Below are 20,219 nucleotides of genomic sequence, written 5' to 3'. Positions count from 1 at the left end.
TCCATTGCGCTACATTTAAGTTATTTATTTGTTTATTCATTTATTCATTTTTTATCTATGCTAGATTTATTCCTTAACAAGTACCAAAAGTAGCTTGTAAAAAGGAAAGGCTTGCATTTGGCTCACTAGGTTTCATTCTGTAACTGATTGGCCCCATTGCTTTGGGCTTTGGCACACACTACATCATGGTATGGCTTTGTGGCACAGGAAGCCCATACATGAATGGCAGATGTGAAAAACAGAGTGGGAAGTACTGGGGGACCACCATCCCCATTAGTGGCATGCCCCCAGTGGTCTGAACTCTTTTTTTTTTAATTTTATGAATTTATTCAGATTACAATTCAATTGTTATCCCATCACTTGTATCCTCCCATTCCTCCCTCCCTCCCACTTTCACCCTATTCCCCTCCCCTAGGTCTATGACCGAGGGGGACCTCCTCCACCACTATATGGTCGTAGGCTATCAAGTCTCATCTTGGTAGCCTGCTTATTCTTTCTTTGAGTGTCGTCGGGCCTCTCCACCAAGGGGAGGTGGTCAAATATGGGGCACCAGAGTTCATGTCAGAGTTAGTCTCTACTCTCCACATAACTGTGGAGAATGTCCTGTCTATTGGGTAGATCAGAGTAGGGGTTTGATGCTTACTATTGTATTGTGCTTGGTTAGTGCAATAGTTTGAGCAGAACCCCCTGGGCCCCGATCCACCTGTCAAGATGTTCTTCTTATAGGTTTCTAGGACCTTTTGGGTCCTTCTACTTCCCCATCTCCTATATTTCTCTTAACTAGAGTCTCAGTAGGATGCCCTCACATCTATCCCAGTCTCCTGGTAAGTGAAGACTTTCGTGGGACATGCCTTTTAGGCTAGTGCCCAATTATAAAATGAGTATATACCATGTGAACTCTTAAGTGAAGTCTCACTTCTAAAGAATAGTGCTTAGTTCAGGTCCAAGCCATTAGCACTTGGATGGGCCTCTGTGGATCCAAACTGTGTCAATGTCAAATACTAGATATTGATTAGTCCTTTTTTACCCTGTCTTCTTGTTTGTTTTGCTTTTTTTTTTTTTTTTTTTTTTTTTTTTTTTTTTTTTTTTTTGCTGCTATTGTGTCACTCATGTTTTTCTTCTTTAAGTTCGTTTTACACACATATTTGGTATTTTAAATCTGTATTTCGGATTATCAAGATCATGATACTGGCTTGTAATTGGCTCCTAAGTTCATCTTTAGAAAGCATTTAACATAAGTTGTTTTACTAGTTCTTTAACCCAGTTTGTCACCTTAGAAACACAGAATTGTTCAGAAAATTTAGAACAAAATATCTTTTTAAGTTGATTTATAACAGTAATGATTTTTTATAATAATTCTTATTCTACTTTAGTATATATTTATTATTTTTACTGCATATATAGAAATATATGAGGTGCCAGGCATAGTGATGCATGCCTTTAATCCCAGTACTCAGGAGGCAGAAGCAGGTGGATCACTGTGAGTTTGAGACCAGCCTAGTCTACAAAGTGAGTCCATGACAGCCAGGGCTGTTAAACAGAGAAACCCTGTCTCGAAAAACCAAAAAGAAAAAAGGAAAAAGAAAAAAAAAAAAGAAAAAGAAATATATGAGACTGAGGAAATAGTTCAGCCTGCAAATTACTTGACTTGCAAGCACGAAGATGTGAATTCAATTCCCAGAACTCACAAAAAATTAAGAAAGGAAGAGGCCAAACTTGGGCTAAGTGACACATTGCAGTCACCCCAACACTGGGAAGTGCAGAGATAGCTGGATCCAGTGCAGGCTTGCTGCCCAGCAAACTTAGTGGAGGAGCTCTTGGTCAGTGAGAGAACATACATGACAAAACAAAAAGAGGGGGCCAGTACCTGAAGATGGCACCCAGGTCACCCTCTGGCCCCCACATGTGTAAGCATGCACACCCAATTGGGGAGGTTAGAGGCAACTTGTCCTGTTGGTCTTGTTGACAGGCGCTTTACCCATTGTCATACTGAAATGCTTTTATACTTGAGTTGTATTAATGACGTGCATGGATGTCAGAAGTGAGTGTATTGTGTTTTTCTTTTCTAGGTTAGTGACATTGGAAAACAGCCCATGTGTTACACCAGAGTTGCTTCGTATATTTCAGAACATGTCACCACTTCTTGGTATGTCTTAAAATCTTACTGAGATATTTTTTAGTGTAACCAGAACTTGGAAGTATTTTTCCTGACTTTAACTTTACACCTTACATCCATCTTTTTAAGTTCCATATATCAATCAGCCATAGTATTTTTACTGAAATTTTACATATATATTTAAATTAACTTCCATTGATTTAAATGTAAACATTAAGTAACATTGTTCTATGTTAAAAATTTCAATATAAACTAAGGTATAAACTGATTACAAGTTGGACTTGAACTTTGCCTGAAGAATTTTGTTTGATAGCTGTTCTACATGCTGCTTAAAGAATATATTCCGAAACTGCTTCTCTGTACCATGGTTTTATTCTCCTCACTGTACACAGGGAGATTGTGCTATAATTTGTTCCACCTGAGCATTGTGCATATTCTTTGTTTTAGCAAAGGGAGCACAAAGTTAGTGTCATACATATAGTTTGCTTAAGTATTGCTTACAAATTTGCTAAATATTCATGACACTTAATGTGTGTTGTCCCGTCATCCTTGCATGGCCTCACACATGCTAGGCAGCTGCTTCCCACTGAGTTGGTAATCCCTCAGTGCTACACAGTTTCAAACATCACATGTGACCGTGATTCTGAGGTAACTGCACACTTACTCTTTCAGTCTTTTGGGGACATAACTAGACTTTTCCTCTAGCATCAACATTTATTTTCATAGTAAATCAGTATTTCTACATGAAGTACCATTCCAAAGCATATACTAGCTTTCTTGCTTTATTATTTATTTATTTACTTACTTATTTATGCATTCATTCATTCATTCCTTTTGGTAGTGGGGATGTTGAAAATGAGCCTGGAACTCACTGGTCACTGATTTATGTCCCTAGCTTTAAGTCTCTTAAAAATAATACTTTGGTTATAAAATGATCTTAGTAAAGGAGTTCACCAATTCATTTGCATGCCTACATATATATTAATTATACACAGTGTACTTTACTATCCCTTTGAACATTTTTGTTTTAATTTGGTTTTCAACTCTTGGTATATATGTGGTTGTGTGAGTGTGCTGGTGTGTGCACCTGTGGGGGCTTGAGGGCTACAACAGAGACCTTCCTCTGTCACTCTTGACCTTATTTTTTTTGTGTGTGTGTATAAATGACTATGTGTTGGTGTGAATGATTGCACACCTGTTATGTTTGGGGATCTGTGTTCCCATGATTGTATGCAAGACAGAAAAGGGTGTCAGATCCCTTGGAGCTGCAGGTGCAGGCATTTGAAAGATGTGCTGCTTTGTTATGTGAGTGCTGAGACTCCAGCTCTGGTTCTTTTTTTTTTTTTTTTTTTAATTATGTATACACTGTTCTGCCTGCATGTATGCCTGCTTGCCAGAAGAGGGCACCAGATATCGTAGATGTTTGTGAGCCACGAAGTGATTTCTGGGGATTGCACACAGGAGCTTTGGAAGAATAACCAGTGCTCTTAACCTCTGAGCCATCTCTCCAGCCCTCAGCTCTGGTTCTTGTGAGTGAATAGCAAGTGTCCTTAGCTGCTGAGCCATTTCTTTAGCACCTTTATTTTTTTGTGTGAAGCAGGGTCTGTCACTCAGCCCAGACTCACTGATGAGCTAGACTTGCTGGCCAGTAAATCTCTGAGATCCTCCTCCTCCACTTCCCAGCACTGAGATTAGACATCCCTGCCATGATAGGTTCTTTATGGGATGTGCAGCAAGCTATTTTCTCAACAACCCTCTCCCAGCTCTGAAATCCCACTAAGACTCAGCCTTAGAGCATCTTTAATTCTTTTATTAAAACTTTTGTTTATTTGTGTCCTGGGAGAATATTTAGGTGGAAAATCCCTAAATCTGGACCATTTGCTAAAAATTTATTTATACTTAGAAGTTTTATCAGAAGTTAAAAAAAAAAGTAGAAAACACTAGCGGATGTGAACTGACAGAGCAGTGATTATGAACTGACACCGCTGGACGGTCCAGACTTTAAGTGGGTGGATGACTGAGATGGCTAGATAATGCCACTAACCATTCACACTTCTCCTGAGGGTCCTTCTTACCTCTTTCCCCTGCCCCCTCACTCCTCCTTTCCTTTCTTGGGGGCTTTTAAATTTTTTTCCATACCTTATTCCTCCCCCGAATAGAAGAATTCTCAAGCAATAACCTAAAGTCTATTTTTCAATAAACAGGCCTTTGTTATTTTTCCCTGTGAAACGCAAACATTCCCAGAGGCAGTGGCAGCTGCTTACTGCTGATTTCCTAGGAAAGTTAGTCTTTTAGTTGTTCAAGAGAAAGAAAGGAAGTGTGCTCTCCACTTCCTTTTGTCTTCTGGCAAAGGCCTGTTTACTTCTACTCTACCTAACTTGGAGATGTTATGCAGTGCCAGTCTACCCAGTCTCTGTGCTGCTTTATATGTGGCCTACGAGTGAAAAAGGCAGCCAGACCTATTATCCTAAACTCTATGAGCAGGATTAAACCTCTTTCAATACTATGACCTCACTAGGTTGTTTTCTCCCACTAAGAATTGCACATGCTTCGTCTCTACTTACTTTTCATTATAAACCAGAAAACCATAGGACCCAATTGAAATTTTGGTTTGAAATGAAAGGTCAGAATTGTTCTGAATGGAAAAAAGAGGGAAGAAATACCTTTTGGAAATGTTTTTATTAGTGAAGGTGAATGAGCAAGCATTGTTACAGGGTGTGCCAATTTTTAGATACTGGCTAGTTTATGAATACTGACTAGATTATAGAAACATTTATAAAGAGAAGTAAGTTGGTTTTATTTTGCTTTTCCTTTAGCCAAGGCTGGCATTGAAGTCACAATCCCCCTGCCTTGACCTGTTTAGTGCTGGAATTACAATAGTGTTTCACCACCCTTACTGTAACTTAATTTTTTTCACTTGCTTGTAGAAACTTTTATTTTTATTTTTCTGATGGTAAAACATTATCAATCCTGTCTGATCTTCTATCCTAGAGCTTCCATCCAGCTGCCTTGCAAACGGTAAGGTGCATGCTTGCTGCTACAGGAACCATAAAAAGTCAAAATCACATTAGTAATTGTGGTTAAAACAAGTTTGAGTACCTCATGTTGCTATAGAAACTTAGTTTTAACTAAAGTGAAGCATTATTTCACTTACAGTTTGAACAGCTAGTTAAATTTCTCTTTTAAAAAAATAATTACTGTTTTGGCAGAACTAAGTTCAGAGAATCTCCGAACCTGCTTCAAGATCATCAATGGCTATATCTTTTTATCATCAACAGAATTTTTACAGGTATGTCAGAGTAGTTTTTACATTGTTAATAATTATGTAATATTATTATGTATGGTATCAGGAGGTGCCTTTACAAAGTTCAAATTTGGTCTGTTACTTTAGGGAGTAAAAATTTTTTATCCTTGTAAGTCTTCCCCATGCAGGAAGGGTATGGTCAGCGGTTAAGGAGTACAGAAAATGCCGTGTGTGTGTGTGTGTGTGTGTGTGTGTGTGTGTGTGTATCAATGCATCAGTAAACTTATTAGTTGTGATCTTTCCTCTTCATTCTTCCTAAGAGGGGTCTTAACTGAAGTTGTTTGTTTAGACCTTTAGTATAAATTCTTGAACAGAGTGTAAGGCCTTCCAAATTGAGGTTTTATGCCTTTTAAATATTACAACTATGCTCTTATACATATACTAACCCAAATTTGATTGGATTTCAGACATATGCAGTAGGTCTGTGCCAGTCCTTTTGTGAGCTGCTACCAGAGATCACTACAGAAGGTCAAGTTCAAGTACTCAAGGTATTGCCACCTCAGGTTGATTGTCACGTGTTGTTGGTAAAGCTGGAGCTTCCTGAGTGTGGATGCTGGAAAGGAGAGGGGCTGATACAGTTTAGCTTAATTCCTCTGACCAAAGCATCATTTGAATGTGTGTACAAGTTACCTGGAGGTCTTTTAAAATGCAGTTTTGGATTTCTAACAAAATTTCATCTGATTAGAATCATGTCTGCTAAACTTCATTGGATAGCAATTAATTAAAAGGTTTTTAATAACTTGTCCTAACCTTGGCAACACTGGATACATCTTAGCTTTTTAGTTGTTGTTTGGATGGTGCTCTAAGCATTAAACCTGTGTCCTCACACATTGGAGGCAAGTCAGTGAGCTATACCCTCAACCAGTGGCAGCTTGACTCCCAGACAGGGAGTAAATGCTAGTGTCCATATGACAAGCAGCACAGTCACCACTCTCCTACCTTTTCAGAGGTAGCCTTTTCAGTTTGTTAGACTACACTTGGAACAATTTTACTCATAGTTTTAACTTTACTTAGCTATTGAATGTAGAGTGCTAAATTTGTTGGCAGTGTGTATAATTGAGAACTAATAGCCGTAAATTATCTTTATATAACTATCAAAGAAATACCATAACATGAACAGAATATCTCACATGTAAATATAAATGTATAACCATAGTGAAATATATCATGATGTGCGGGTATATAAACATATGTATTGGTAATTTACATATGAAGCTTAAAATGTACAGCTGTTAAATTTCTAATTTCTTGGCTGTGTTCTGTGTCAAATAAGAGAATTAAATTCTGGTTAGAGAAAGTTTTATACTATTTTGTGGGATTTTTCTAGATTGGGTCTCACTGTGTAGCTCAGGTTGTTTTGGAATTCTCTAGGCTGGCCTTGAACTCACAAAGATAGATCTGTCTCTGCCATCCAAGTGCTAGGATTAAAGGCATGCCCCACTATTCCTGGCAAAGTCTTTCTAACTTAACAATTACATTTATGATGTAAAAACCATGGCATTATCTTAGATCTTCAAGGTGGATTTTCTATCAGTGGAACGCAATATAAAAAAGCTTATTTCCTATTAACCAAGACAAAGATGCTACAAATTAATAGGAATAATCACCAGTTATCATTCTGAGTGTAGAGGATGGTCTGTTCGTGGTGGATACACACATAGAAGGTCTACATATTCATGTGTGCATGGCTGGTTTGAATTTTAAGTTCGGTATATTTGGTATTATTTGTTTGTATATTAAATTATTTGCCTAGTGAGTCAAGAATTAGATTTTTTTTTCTGGAAGTACTTAATAGTTTATGGACCATTTAGTTGTTATCTCAAATACTCATTATTGATACTGTCTGAGTTATCACTGCCAGAGAAAATTGTCATGTTATCTTGATACTGTGTGTACTTTAAAACCCTTCCTGTACTAAATTGTTAGTCTGTAAGTTTCTCCATTATCAAAAGTCAAAATAAGTATGTGCCTTATTGTTTCAGATTTTAAGGTCACCAGGGTCTTGGTTTTATGTTGAAGATTTAGAGTGCAGTATCAAGTACTGATAGTTTACTTGGCCCATGTCCTAGTTGCTCAACCGGCTCTGCTATTTAGAAGCCTCTTGGCTATACTCTGGGCTTGGTGTTTTTTGTTGTTGTTTTGTACATATGTACATTAGTATATATGATGTGGAGAAGTTACTCTCGTCTTACTTTCCATCTCTAAAACAAGGATTGCTTTGCCAAGCGTGTAGGGCAAGTAGGAGGATTATTTGAGAGAGAGAGACAGACAGACAGACAGAGACAGACAGACAGACAGACAGACAGAGAGACAGACAGACATACACTTAAATAGGTACCTAGCATGTAATAAACCAATACAAAAATTCACTATTTTTATCTAATTACAAAGCTGTTTCATTTTATAGTTAGTCTTTGTGGGAGGGAAAGTCAAATATACTTGTAGACTACTTTATTTGGTTGCTAGAAATTTGGCTGCAGAAGAACAATCCAAGACAGATGTTCTTCCTACATGATTTCATTTAAATAAATGTTTATTGAAAGTAAGCACTTCAGGACCCAGTTGAGATGGCTTAGTAGGTAATGGCGCTTGCTACCAACCCTGCTGACCTGAATTTCATTGCTAGAACCCACATGGTAGAAGGAGAGAACCAGCTCCCAAAAGTCATCCTCTCAGTTCCATATATGTGCTAGTGCATGTGTGCATACTCTGGTGTGCAAGTGTGTACATGCACACACAGTAAATAAATAAATACATGAAAAATTAAACAATTTATCAAGTGAACTTGCTTTTTAAGCTAAAACTACTAATATAGAATGTTATTAACAATTATATATCTAAGCTAGTTATTTAAAATTAATTGTCTTTGCTTATTGCCTTTTAGAATAACACAGTCTTTTAAAAAATTTGTCATGGAGAATTCCAAACATTAGCACTACACATTTGTTTCATAATTTTAGTGGCAAGTCTATTTCTTTTTCATTGTGCTTGAAAGTGGAAAAAATGATGTCATCTGTCTACTTCACTTGTACCTTTTTTGGTTGAATGAGTCAGTATAGATTGTTATAATCCAAATATGGTAAAATTTTATAACAGTTTATACAAAGTGTAGATTAAAACTATTTAGTGTCAAAAGTAGATCACTAATAGATTGTAAATACTTGAGTTACGTATTGAGGACTTGATATATGCTTAAGACAATTTGAAAAAAAGTCATTGTTGTAGTTGTGCCTTTGATTTGAAGTCATAAAAACGAGTTTATTTAAATAAGTGGATGTTGAGTACTTGGAATATGTTACATAACACAGGTAAATATCTTGCCTTTTTGAGGTAAAGGGATATTTTAAGAAAATGCTGTGTTTATTTTATATTTTGTAGTTGGAGAGAACTCTTAGAGTTCTATTATAGCTCCGAATGTTAGGTTATTTTTACTTTCAGTATCTTCCAGATTTTTTTCTTAATATAGCGTACTATAAAACAGTCAATATACTTTTTGATAAATCTTACCCTTACACTCATTTCTGATAGTGTCTATAAGTAGCTTCCTTGTTCTATGAAGCAGAAAATTACATTTTCTGAAAATCAAACAAAAGACCAGCATGCCTGTTTCGGTAGCCAGTTATTTAGAGCAAAACTAGACTGTACTCTTTGACTCAGTGCAGGGTGTCTACTTGGGCAGAGTAATATTCTAAAAATAGATCAAATTTAAGTTGTCAGCATTAATTTGAGGTGTGTCTGTACACACATACCATTTTGAGTTTGGAAATCCATTTCTTATAGCCATATTTATATGTATTATTAAACCAGCTTCCTTTCCTTCATTATGATGAGGCATGTGATGAACTAACTATTTAGGCTGTAATTCTGTATAACAGGTAACACCATTATTTACTACATCCTACATATTTATTAGCACATAGCATGTAGAGTACATTTTATCTACATGTAAACATGATGATAGTACTATTAATTTTCTATTTTGCAGACAAAAAATAATGTTTGCTCAAGGTCAGACAGCTAGTAAGTATTGGGGTCATACTGTAAGCATAGACATTCTGACATTAAGATCTACACACTTAGTGATTTTCTATTCAGTGTAAAGCTATTTCAAGGATGTTGTGTTAGGAAGAAGTTAAAAACCTACATTTTTTCTTTAAAAATAGTCTATTGTATGTGTATCTTGAATTAAGTAGATTAAAAACTAAAATGTTACAAGTTCTATTTGTGTTGCTACAATGCTGATTTTAAAAAGACACAGTAAGCCTGTAGTCCCAGCACTCTGGGGGGTGGGGACACAGTAGAGCCATGGGGGTGCATGTCTGTAGTCCCAGCACTCTGGGGATGGGGACACAGTAGAGCCATCGGGGTGCATGTCTGTAGTCCCAGCACTCTGGGGGTGGGGACACAGTAGAGCCATGGGCGTGCATGCCTGTAGTCCCAGCACTCTGCCAGGCGTGGGACAGATCTCTGTGAGTGAGGCCAGTCTGGTCTATAAAGTGAGTTGAGGACAGCCAGGGCTAAAAATCGAAAAACCTTGATCTGAGCCCCCCCCCCCCCCCCCCCCCCCCCCGGCAAAGCTTTTCAGTGCTTTTGAGAGTATAAGTTAGTAGCATTGTCCATAATTTTCTTCTGTTTAAAGAGTAAGTGATGAAAATGAAGCAGTAAACCAAATTATTAAAAGTGGTTATCAAGCAGAAAAAGGAAGAACAGTTGGAAGCTAGAGTTTAGATCAGCGTAGATGTTTTACTTGATTTAAAGTAATAAAAAGGGCCAAACCTTAGTACTATGAAAACACAATTAAAAAAAAAACAAAAATTAAAACTTTAAGGAAAACGTTTCTTAAGAGAAAATATATTTTGATATAGTGATAGTCACCCAGCCAGGAAGAATACTTCAGGTAACTTAGTATATATAGTAAGTGTGGTGAACTATAACATAAGAACCAAAGAAAGCCGAGTGTGGTGGTGCACGCCTTTAATCCCGGCACTCAGGAGGCAGAGGCAGGCAGACCGCTGTGAGTTTGAGGCCAGCCTGGTCTACAAAGTGAGTCCAGGACAGCCAAGGATACACAGAGAAACCCTGTATTGAAAAATAAACCAAACAAACAAATTAAAAAAACCAAAGAAAAAGAGCAATTAAATTAACATTTTATAATGCTACTGCCTTTTAATAATACATCATTTTCAAATTCAAAAATTTGTGACTATATCCATATACATAGTAGAAATAGGGTTATTAAGATCTATAATTTTCATTATGAAATATATAGAATTGTCCATCTGATTTTCCACATGCATCTCTTAAATTCAGCATGTCAAAATAGAACACTGTGTCGTAGTTACTTTTGGTACCAGTTCTATTCAATCATGAGGCTAGGAAAAATGCAAGAATTGTCTATCTTGGGTCTTCTGGTTAACTGTTCTTTCTATATTTTACTGGTTCATTTAAAACTTTCTTGTGACTGTTCCATACCCCCTGCCCCAAAGTCAGATAATGGCATTTTTCTACATAATATTTGTTGTTTTGTTTTTGCAGCAGGGTCTCACTCTGTGGCTCTAGCTGGACTGGGACTGGCTATGTAGAGCAGGGTGTCCTTGAACTGACCGAGATCGGCCTGTCTCTGCATCTCCAGTCCTGGAACTACAGGTGTGCACCAACACGCCTAGCCCTCTGCACAGTACAGCTGTATCTCTGCCTGTGCACCAACACGCCTAGCCCTCTGCACAGTACAGCTGTATCTCTGCCTGTGCACCAACATGCCTAGCCCTCTGCACAGTACAGCTGTATCTCTGCCTGTGCACCAACACGCCTAGCCCTCTGCACAGTACAGCTGTATCTCTGCCTGTGCACCAACACGCCTAGCCCTCTGCACAGTACAGCTGTATCTCTGCCTGTGCACCAACACGCCTAGCCCTCTATACAGTACAGCTGTATCTCTGCCTGTGGTTTGTAACCTTCTTAATTTCAAAGACAGCCCTGAAGTATTTTATTGATTCTTTGTCAACATTGACTAGTTTACCTATAAAAACTGTATAAATGGTAGTGTTAGATTATACTTAATGTATGTGAATGATTTATATGGAAGAGTCATAATCATTAAACACACACAGGAATTTTTATTTCTTCTGATACTAGTTTATTCATATGAAAGGCTGTAACATTTCTTACTCTGTTCTTCAAAACAAAGGTAGAGTGATTCATGTGGCTTCTTTGAGTTAACTTTAATATGAATGTTAAAGGATATAATTTGGTCACTTAGATAGACAAGGCTTAAAAAGAAGCCACTCTCTTGCCAGGCATTTCTTCTTATTTAGCAATAACCACTTGTGTTTCTTGTAGCTGATTATCATGTCTGTTATCAATACCTTTGGACTATTCTCTGATGAGTTATTAATGCTAGAAAATATCCAGGACTCCTTTTCACCTCCATCTAGCTTTTTACATTTTTTTCATGCTAGATCAGTATTTAATGTTTATGATTTTTGTTTTCCTGCTCATAGTGAGATGAATAATTAGCTGTGATTATTGTTTCCTATAAAAACCTAACCTTTTGTATCCTTGGAGATTAGTAAGATCCTTTTCTTCTGTTTTTGTGTTTTAGACAATAAACTGTAACAGATGCTTCAGTTTAATATGTTCAGACAGAACAGCTAGTCTATTACTTTAATGTCCTTGAAAATCTGTCTTCCAGAGCCACACTGACTCCGTCCTCCCATCTCCTCCTTCTAAGTTGTGGCCTTTCCAGCTTTCTGTCTTCTGCATTTAACAGTCATCGGCCTGTGCTTTTGTTGTTGTTGTTGTTATTTGCGTCACTGACAAGTCCCTTTAGTTCTAGACTCAATCTCCATTATATTCTCTATAGAGCACTCACTGGCCTTTTGGGGTGAAGACCAATGCTCCAGCTATTAGGACTTAGGTGTATCTGGCAAATTGGGTTTTCAGTGGACTCTTCTCCAGCCTTCTTGTCTTCATTTTGAGTCTTTATTGTCTTTCATCTCAATCTTTACCTTCCCCCCTTTCCTTTCTAAAGGTGTATGGTTCTGCTTTTCCAGGGCTTTCAAGGGAGCAAAAATGGAGAAGTGATGTATGATGTGACTCTGGTGTTTCTCAGCCCCTTAGGGTTCAGCTTCTTTCTAGTCTGATGAGTCACAAAGGTGAAATATATATATGCAACATTCTTTCTACTCATAATTTATTGATAAACTTAAATGTGGATTCTTAACAATGTTATTTTGTTATTTAATTCCACTAATAAAATCAGTGCTTTTGTTGGGTGTGATGAGACACATCTGTAATTTTAATACGTAAGAGGCAGAGGAAGGATCAATAATTTGAGGGCAGTCTGGCCTACATAGCAAGACCATGTCTCAAAAAGCTAGAGAAAATGAAACCAAACCAAACAAAACAAAACATAAAATTCAGAATCACCACAGAAGAGTGTTTGAAATGCCCTTTACTGCTTCAGTTTGTGGGGCATTTTGAGGATGCATGTATCTGTATTATCATAGTATGATTAAATGTGACTTCAAAGTGTATAACTGTACCTAAATATTATATACTTTATACCAGATTACAGTTTTTAATACATTATTTTGTGAAAGTTTGTCTAGTGCCAGAATATTGCATATCTGGCACCTTTTTTTTTTTTAAAGTTTTAAAGAAACTTTAAAGAAAGTTTTAAAGAAAGAATATCCTAAACCTTTCAGTTTTACCAATAAAGACTCATGGGCCAGATGCTGGGGTGAAAACCTGTTAGCTCAGAGAGGCAAAGCAAACACCCAGCTGACTTTACTACTCAGCCAAAGTCCCAGAGGGAGGTCCCTTCTCCTTCTCCAGATGTCTTAAATGCCCTTCAGCGCAATGTCCCTCCTTTCTGTTTATTCCCTGTCAGCTGGTTTCTTGCTCCACCTCTTGACCTAGGGTTAACTTTATTTAATCATGGTTACAGAAAGCTCTTGGATTAATTGTGTGTGCTATTGTGGAGCCACACAACAAATATTTGTTTACAATAAACAGAAAATTCTTAGATTAAAGGTGCCTGCTAGGGCTGAGCCACACTCCAAGTATTTGTTTACAGAAAGCTCTAGGATCAAACACAGAGCTACACCACAATTAGAATCAGGCTTTTCCAGTTTACAATATTAGGGCTCACGATGAGATCAAATATCCTCAACAGTCTCATGAATATGCATATGCTTTTGAGTTTCCTCTGTTGCTTAATAGATTGCCTTGTTTACTAGGCTGTTCTGTGTGAAACAATGAGTTGCACTGTTGAATATTGCCATGTGTCTTTCTGCGTTTTAGGTTGTGGAAAATGCCCTTAAAGTGAATCCAGTATTAGGCCCACAGATGTTTCAACCAATTCTGCCCTATGTTTTCAGAGGTGTTATTGAAGGCGAGGTAAGATTCTCTTAAGCTTCTGTGGATAACACTGGACCCCAAGTCCTATTTTAAGTATTCTACTTTTGTGTTGGAAAAACTGTTACCTTTTTCTCATTGATAATTGTGAAAAGGAAGCTTTATCATTTGTATCATATTTAGTTGGGTAAAATTTGAGGATACTTGCATAATTTGCCACTTGTTTCTTCATATAAAAAGTATAGTTTTTTTTCGTGTCTGTGTATAGGATGGGAATTGGTGCACTTGGAAGCCAGAGTTTGTGTTGTGCCTGTTCCTAATTACTTGGCACTTTATTTTGTCAGGTAGGGATACTCACTCTCTCTCTCAACTTGGGAGCGGGCTAGTTGGCCAGACTGGCTTGTGAACAAGCAGCAGATGCTTTACCCAGTGAAATCATCTCTCCAGTCCCTAATTGCAGCTCCTAAGTAATAAGCAGTAGTGATATAGATATTAATAAGTAATACATGTAAACACACACATAGAGGCCAGAGAAATTTTGTAAGAATTCAAGCAATACTGATAGATGACACTACACAGAGCAACACAAAGGAAAGTGTTGTTTTATATCCCTTAAGGAGAATGTTATTTTTATCCTGTTTATATTGAATCATTGATTAAAAAAAATCATTTATACTTGTATCTTACCACAATTTTATATGCCCTGTGTTTTAATTGTGCAGAGGTATCCAGTAGTGATGTCCATCTATCTTGCTGTTATGGGTCGAGTCTTACTACAAAATGCCAGCTTTTTTTCTTCACTTCTTAATGAGATGGGACATGAGTTTAATCAGGAGGTAAGAGTCTGCATGCTTTACCTTAAGGATGTCTGTGACCACATAGATATTGGAAATGGCTGATGAAATGGTGATATTTACATAAGTTCTTTGAAGCATTGAAATTATTACATTATAAGTCTTTTAACAGTTTGGGTTTTACCTGTTGCTTGAGATAGAAGGAAGAACAGTGGTCCTGTAAATAGCAGGTCGAAGTCTTGCAGTCTGTTCTCATCTGAAATAGGTCACTTAATTTTTACTTAGCTACAAAATAGAATTTTGATTTGTTCTTTACTGACTCAATCTCAAACAGGAATACTTTGCGTGTATTCATAAATTGTCTTGTTTTGTTCTTAATGAATTTAACTTAGAACCATGGATTGAGGAAATGTCTGTCTCATTATAATGGAAGGTGACCTTTGAAGCAGCCTAAGAGTATTTAAACATACTGCGTTCGAGAGAAACTACTCAGTTATGGGAAGAGACTCTTCAGTGCCTTAGTTACTCGTGACTGAGTACTGTATGTAATATTCTGTAAGAATTTGGTGTTCCTAGTCATTAATCTGCTGAGGTTTATGAGATATGAGAGGCAGAGTATATTTGATTTATGTATTTAGATTGGAGGGAGATAGTTGATGAAATATTTTGATGTATAGTGGAAACAAACCTATTTCAGGAGACCCAGGGTAAACACTTGGAAATTTTGCCATGGAGAATTAAACCACATATTTGAGATCTCAGCCTTTGTTTCAATGAATTGCTAAGAGAAATGTTTCCATTAGTTTAGTATCCTTTAAAAACTATTTAATTTATGTATATGAGGATACTGTCTTCATGCACACCAGAAGAGGGTATCAGATTCTATTACAGACAGTTGTGAGCCACCATGTGGTGCTGGGAATTGAACTCACGACCTCTGCAAGAGCAGCCAGTGCTCTTAATCTCCGAGCCATCTCTCCACCCCCTTGTCTAGTATCTTTAACTGGGATGGGAGCTATTTAAAAGTTCATTTATTTTAATTCACCAAAATTTTTGAGTGATCCTAGGAATATATTTCACAGCATAAATTTTTTGTGTTTTATCAGGTAGTATTTTAAATTTCATAAGAACTTAGTGGCATTTGTATTCCTAGCTCGTGTGAGAAATATTAGAGAGTTGGTGACAGTCCACACTGCTAGTATATGGGAGAGTTGGAATGCAGACCCTAGCAGCTCTGTCTCTGCATCTGATGTCCCAGTGCTACATTCCTCTGAGCTCACTCTTTTCCACAGCAGACGCTCTTCTCTAGCCACTGGGCATGCTTGACTAGAAAGTTCATAGTCTCTTATAAGGGGAAAGGTACTCATATACTTGAATAATGTAGCATTGTATGAAGATACAGAGAAGCTATCAACTACATTAACAAAACAGTTTTTAACTAGAAAAATAAAATGATCTGCAGTTCTATGTCAACATTGGATCTGGTTAAATTCAAACGTATTTCAGTAAAGTATTAAGCGACTTAATTGTAATTACACCATTGATAATTCTGAGCTTTTTCAAGTTTTAAAATATTAAACATTAAAATTTCAGTTCTTATTGAACACTTAAAATAACCGAGCTTTACTGCTCATGTAATTAAAGCACCATGTAAGCTATCCTACTTCATCATTGGTGACTTTGACAGCTAATTTTTTTTTCTTTACCTTAAGAGATTTTAAAGTATTATTTTTAAGTATTATTATTATCTGTAGCCTCCTCTGGGCTTTAAATTTTTTTATTATTATTAATTTTGTGTGCATGTGTCTCTGTGTGGGTATGTGCATTTAAATGTAGGTGACCACGGAGGACACAGGCGTCGGATCTCCCTAGAACTGGAGTAACAGGCAGTAGTTTCGAGCTGCCCAGAGTGGGTGCTGGGAATCAAACTCACGGCCTCTGGATCAGCAGGATGGCATGTTCTCCAGCGTGTATTTTATTGTTTGCGTTTAGCTTTGTGTGTGTGTGTGTTGTTGTTTTCTTTTGTAGGGAGTCCACAGTAGAAACGTAAAGGGCATAATTTGGGATACCCGTGTTTAGGCAATCCGGGTATCTAGCTCCTTCTCTCACCCCCTGTGTTTTTCTGTGACCCCAGATTGTATGGTATTAAACCTCTTCAGAATATTTCTTTTGGAGTTAGGATTGGGTTTTAATTCATAATGGGTGTTTGTTTATAATAATCTAGTCCTTTATTCTGTGTGGCGCGTAGGCTGGGTGACTGTGGAAAGCAGGCATGGTGCTAGAGTAAGAACTTGATGTGTCCAAACCCCCCAAATCTCAAACCTTAGTCCAAAATTCTCACCCTGAGACCAGTCGTCATTGGACTGCTCCCTCCCTGCTTCCGTGCCTGCATGCCCGTGGCCAGTAGACTGGGGGCCCAACTCCCCAGTTCTCAAGGTCGTCATGTAGTTGGGCAGCTGGGTGCAAATAGAGCATTCCTGGCACAAGAGCCACAACCAGTCATGCATTCACCTACTATACCCTTCCCACTGACCAATCCCTGTCCACTTGAAGTACACTGGCACAAGCTATTTCTGAAGAGCTGCTGGGGTGGCTGTTTCACTGAGCTGAAACTCTTGGGGAGCTGCTTTGGAGAGGGCTTTCTTCCAACACTGACTTGATTTTCACCGATGCCCGGCCTAGCATTGGAGCCCAAGCTCCTGCAGGCGCCTGCCACTGAGCTCCTCCTGCCCACGCCACCTGCCTCGTTGGCCACCTGAACTGGTCCGCTTTTTCTTTTCTTGCCCCTTTTGGAGAAGGACTGTTATCACCCTCCGAGCTAAAAGAGCTGTACCATTCAAATCCGTGGAGAAGGCCGTCTTCTCTCAGCCTCAAATCCTGCAGAGCCCACCCGCTCTGACTCAGCTTCCTTCCTCCTGGGTTCAGCGGTACCTGGACGCCATGAGAGGCTGTTATGACATTACTCTTTCAATCACATCTTGCACTCATTAGGACTCCATGATCCCAGCCGTTCAGTGTTTATTTTGCACTTTCTGGAAAGCATTTTCCCTCACATCCTTACATATAGTTGTTACCTTTACCCAGAGCACCCCAGTGTTGCAGGATATTTGATCCCATTGTGAACCCAAGATTGTGAACTGTAAAAACCTGTTTCTAGTTGTGGAGTGGCTCAGCCCTGGCATACACTTTTAAATCCTAGAGCTTTCTGTACACAGGATTAAGTAAGTTAACCCTAGATTAAGAGGCGGAGCAAGAAATCAGCTGACAAGGATTAAACAGAGCGTAGGGACATTGAGAGAAGCTTATTTAAGATGTGTGGAGAGGGGGAACTTTTGGCCTTTTGGCTTTTGGGTTTTGTTTTGTTTCCTCCTGGGATATGAGTTGAGTGGGAAGGGCTTTTTCCTTCTGGGTGTTCCGTCAGCTGAGTAGGGAGGTCAGCTAGGTATTTTCTCTGCCCTCTGAGCCAGCAGGCTTTCAACACAGCATCTCGCTCCTCAGTTTTCATTAGTAAAATTGAGCAACTGAGACTTTTTTCTTTATAACACTTCAACCTCTCATTTTTCTTTGATTCTTTATCACTTTTATTCTAACTTTAAAACTTTATTTTCTGGGAATCTGCTTCCATGTCCTAAGCATTTGGTTTTGCTTGTGTGTTCAGTAATTTTGGGGAGCAACGTGCTGGTTTAAACTAGACTGACTTAACCTAATGTCATAGTAATAATTTAACAATACCTCTAAGCCTAAAGGCATATCACCTCTTATAGTTATAAATTAATTATGTTTAAACAATGTCATATTGTTTATGCCCTAATATACCTTAGTAATTATTAAAAATAATGTCCAGGGCCCGAGAGATGGCTCAGTGGTGAGGACTGCTCTTGCTAAGGCACTGAGTCCAGTTTTCAGCACCCATACTGGTGCCTCACAGCTGCCTGGAGCTCCGGTTCCGGGAAATCCAGTGCCCTTTTCTAGCTTTTGCCAATTCCTGCACACGTGCACAAAACCTGACACAGCACACTTATTTTCACTTAAGCTAAAAATCCATAGAAATCTAAAGTTGTTTTTATTTCATTTTCAAATGGCACAATTACTGGCAAATAAAAGTGTGTTTGTCTCTTGGGCAAGACTCTACTTTTTAAATCATGATATTGTGTTAGACATATGTACCTTTATTTTCTGTTCCATCCCAACTTTGGGGTTATACTTTAAGGATAAGAATTAAGAAGAGGAGGCTGGAGAGATGACTCAGAGGTTAAGAGCACTGACTGCTCTTCTTTAGGTCCTGAGTTCAATTCCCAGCAACCACATGGTGGCTCACAACCATCTATAATGTGATCTGACGCCCTCTTCTGGCAGGCAGGTGTATATGCGGGGCAGAGCACTGTATGCACAATAGTAAATTTTAAAAATCTTTTTAAAAAATTAAGAAGATTGCATTTTTCTACATATAGACATCCAGTTAGACCAGCACCATTTGTTGAAGATGTTTTCTCCATTGTATGGTTTTTGACTACTTTGTGAAAAATCAAGTGTGCATATGTGACATCCATAGGTATGTGGGTTTATTTCTGGGTGTTCGATTTGATTTCATTGATCAACCGGTCTATTTCTATACCAGTATCACGCAGTTTTTATTATGATTGCAGAGCCGAGGTAGGATGATTAAATCTCACTCAGGAGGAGAAATAGAAAGACAGCAGAAGTGGTTGAAGAGAGGGATCGTGGTAGGAGAGGGAGCGCAGAGAGATGAGGTGGAGATAGACCTGGGGAGAGGACAGAGGGCAGGAGGACAGAGGGCCTGCTCAGAGAAGAGAAACCATGGGCAGAGGCTTCTCTGTGACAGGCTGGAGACCTAGGGCAGGCTTCTGGGAGGATCTGGAGGCGACGGTAGCTGAGACTCCTTGTAGCAGGGGTCATGAAGACTGAAGAGGACGCCCTCTAACTAGACAGGACTCCTAGTGGAGGGAGGGGAACACCAACCCACCCACCCACCAAAAACTTGGACCCAAAATTTACCCTGCCTACAAGATGTGTAGGGATAAAGAGAAAACAGAGATTGAGGCAATGTCCAACCAATGCCTGACCAAACCTAAGACTGACCCCATGGGAGAGAGCCAACCCCTGACACTAATAGCAATACTCTGCTGTGTTCGCAGACAGGATCCTAGCATAGCTGTCCTCTGAGAGGCTATACTCAGCAGCAGATCCAAACAGATGCTGAGACTCACAGCCAAACATTTGGCAAAGCATAGGGAGTCTTGTGGGGAAATGGGGGAGAAGGACCTGGAGGTGACAGGAGCTCCACAAGAAGACCAACCGAGCCAACTAACCAGCACCATAGGGACTTGCGGAGACTGAGGCACCAACCAAGGACCATGCATGGACTGGACCTAGGCCCCCTACACAGATGTAGCTGATGGGCAGCTAAAGCTTCATGTGGGTCCCCTAGTAAGGGGAGCAGGGGCAGTCTCTGACATGAACTCAGTTGCCTGCTTTTTGATTACTCTCCTTTAACAGTGCTGCCTCCCCAGACCACAGGTGAAGAGGATGTGCTCAGTGCTCATGTGACTTGATAAGCTGGGGTGGGTGGGTAGGGATAGGGGAGAGGTGGGAAGGGTGGGAGGGAGAGAGGATGGAGAGGGCTACA

The 20,219-nt window shown here is 38.8% G+C and overlaps 1 protein-coding gene across 5 annotated transcripts in view; it reads left to right on the top strand.

The window, feature by feature from the left end:
* The window catches only part of IPO11 (importin 11), a 165,747-nt gene that overhangs the window by 88,197 nt on the left and 57,331 nt on the right, over positions 1–20,219 (top strand). For 4 of the 5 annotated variants that reach the window (XM_084801016.1, XM_084801015.1, XM_084801017.1 and 1 more), the window contains exons 22-27: positions 2,070–2,146; positions 5,108–5,134; positions 5,326–5,405; positions 5,828–5,908; positions 13,725–13,820; positions 14,501–14,614. In XM_084801016.1, coding sequence (XP_084657142.1) covers positions 2,070–2,146; positions 5,108–5,134; positions 5,326–5,405; positions 5,828–5,908; positions 13,725–13,820; positions 14,501–14,614 — 475 coding nt within the window. The remainder of the gene's footprint in view (positions 1–2,069; positions 2,147–5,107; positions 5,135–5,325; positions 5,406–5,827; positions 5,909–13,724; positions 13,821–14,500; positions 14,615–20,219) is intronic. The other variant, XM_084801019.1, reaches the window with a different exon arrangement.

Source organism: Acomys minous (genome assembly GCF_964271855.1).
Source record: "Acomys minous genome assembly, chromosome: 11".
Taxonomy (NCBI): domain Eukaryota; kingdom Metazoa; phylum Chordata; class Mammalia; order Rodentia; family Muridae; genus Acomys; species Acomys minous.
Note: the sequence above shows the minus strand (reverse complement) of the source record. Positions and strands in the feature narration are given on the sequence as shown.